This window comes from Alligator sinensis, unplaced genomic scaffold, assembly GCF_000455745.1.
Source record: "Alligator sinensis unplaced genomic scaffold, ASM45574v1 scaffold848_1, whole genome shotgun sequence".
Taxonomy (NCBI): Eukaryota; Metazoa; Chordata; order Crocodylia; family Alligatoridae; genus Alligator; species Alligator sinensis.
Genome location: NW_005843345.1, coordinates 28,337 through 30,654, shown reverse-complemented (window position 1 = coordinate 30,654; position 2,318 = coordinate 28,337). Strand labels below are relative to the sequence as shown.

Sequence of the window (2,318 nt, the reverse complement as noted above, 5' to 3'; positions counted from 1 at the left end):
CCCCCCCCAGCCCTGCTGGTGCCCCTACTCCAGACCCACAGCCCTCTGCTGCCCCCAGCCATGCCCCTGCAAGCACAAGCACCAGCCCTGGTGCCACTGAACCAGCCATGCAGTTCCCCACCACCCCTGAAGGGCTCCCCTGTCCCCTTCCCTCTTCCCCTGCTAGAGGGGCATGGACCTTCCCTGCCCTGCTGCAGCCCCAGACTTGGCCCCCGCCACACACCCTCTTGCCCCCACAGACTTACCTGTATCCAGCTGCTGGGCTGCTTCCACCCCCTGCCTGGCTACGTGCTGCACACGTGTGTGTGCACCCTGCCTCCAGTCACCCTGCTGCCAGCCCCAAGCACCTCCTTGCTAGGACAAGCCGGGAAGTGCTGGGCAAAACTTTGAAGCTGAGCTGACCAAAATCATGGAAATTTGATTGCATTTTAAAAAACCTCCTGGACCGAGATTGGAGGATCTAAAAAGAAGACATGTCCCGGAAAATCTGGATGTATGGTAACCCTAGTTTAAGCAGTTTATGTTTAAAAATGTTGCATATTATTGCATTGCTATTCCAATACTAAAAATATTTTGGTTAACAATTTAGTGAAAGCATTTTTGTTTGCTTTTGCTTGGGTTTTTGTTTTCTTTTACTCAATTCGAAATATTTTTGGTACTTTATGTCAGGAAATATCACTAGGACTTCTAGTTGGGGTTGATGGGGAGGGAGTGCATAGTTAAATTGAAAGCAGAGCTACAAGCAAGTCTACTGGTATAACACAACATTACACTGAGTCTTTGATATATTTGAAGCTTCACTATTGTCTGACATAAAATTTTTCATTCAATAACAAAAATAATTAATTGCACAAAACAGATGCCAGAGATTCCATATATAGTATATAATTCAGTTACTTGTTTGGAAAATTATATAAAGGTTTAATTTAAGTTCATATCTATTTAGCAACCTGGACACTGAGATGATTAGTAATCATAACTTTGCAGTAAGATAAGAGTCAGGAAATATAGACTCAAAAATATAGAAAGAAAATAGAAGTATATTTCTTCCTGGCTCCATATGGTAGAATCTAATCCTGTAACAAAAACTTTATAGACCATGTAAACAGCAGCAAAAACTGACTATGTACAGGGATATGGCTCAGTAAAATCGACACAATGTTGTGATATGGACTAACAATTCTTTTTTTCAAGCAATTGTTCATATGGATTGTACTTTTGGTGTACTTACTTGCACCCTGTGCTTGCAAATCACATCAATTTGTCCCCACAGTTTCCATTGGGGCTTATGTGCACCTAAGATGTCCTTGCATTGCATTCCTACTATGGCACCCTCCTGCTCTGTGGTCTGAGCCCCTGACTCCCCTGCCATGACTTGATGGAATGGTAAAAGGAAGGGTTCAGTGGTGTTCCTTCCCCCTGACCCAAAAACAGGGATACTCACAAGTTTGCCACGGATGTTCTCAGGGATCTGCCTCCCCTATACCCTGTCCACTTGCCAACCGCGTGGATCTTCATGTTACCACACCAGTACTGGGCTACAGCCCGTCTGTTGCCCTGAGAGGCCTCCACCTCCTCTAATGTGGAAGGGGTGCAGGCTTGGGGATTCAGCTTGCCTGCCCCTCTTCCTCTTGGGTCCACCCCGATCCCTGCACTGGCCCCAAGGCCTCAGATGGTGCTTCAGAGCTGGGGCAAAAATGGCTGATCGCGTTCCGCTATGGAGAAACACTGGCCACAAGCCTCTTGTGCTCCAGGACCACAGTGTGCAATGTTCCAGGTGGCTTCTGACTGCTCCCCTTGTCCACTCGCCGCAGGGCAGAGCCAGAGGGCTCGTTAATGCTGGCATCCCAGGCCTCAGCCAACCCATCGCCTCGCCAGCTGGCTTCCACCCCGCATCCGGCTTCCGGCAGGGTTTTTGAATCTCCCACGGCAGTGGCCTCAGCTGATGTTATCAGCCGGCTACCACCCAGCTTAATCGATGGCTGTTTGAAGAGCCGGTGCAACACTGGCTTGCGCGGCTCTCTCTCTGCCCTGGTCTGCCTCCTCGGTAAGTTTGTGGTGGCGTTGGGGTCCCTATTCCCCTCTCTGGGAGCATCTGAGTCTGCCCCCAGGGGTGTACCCTGCCGCCACACCTACCCAGATACATATTGTCACAACCCAGTGATTTTTTGGTGCCTCGGCACTATGGAATTTCCTGGCCACATGAGAGCTCCTTTGCACGGCAGAGTGTTCTGCTGCAATTAAGAGCCTGCGTGCAGGAGAGTTCCCGCCAATTTGCAGTTTCCTTTGCAGGATGCATTTCTCCTTTGCAGCACAGA

General features: G+C 49.1%; 1 protein-coding gene across 12 annotated transcripts in view; it reads left to right on the top strand.

The window, feature by feature from the left end:
* Positions 1–2,318, top strand: part of LOC102371449 (solute carrier family 22 member 15-like) — a 65,843-nt gene that overhangs the window by 41,272 nt on the left and 22,253 nt on the right. For 2 of the 12 annotated variants that reach the window (XM_025194923.1, XM_025194932.1), the window contains one exon: positions 1,815–2,252. The exons of 9 other annotated variants lie outside the window; for them this stretch is intronic. In XM_025194923.1, coding sequence (XP_025050708.1) covers positions 1,815–2,244 — 430 coding nt within the window. In that variant the 3' untranslated portion in view covers positions 2,245–2,252. Of the gene's footprint in view, positions 1–1,814; positions 2,253–2,318 lie in introns of those variants that run through there. One more of the 12 variants, XM_025194928.1, reaches the window with a different exon arrangement.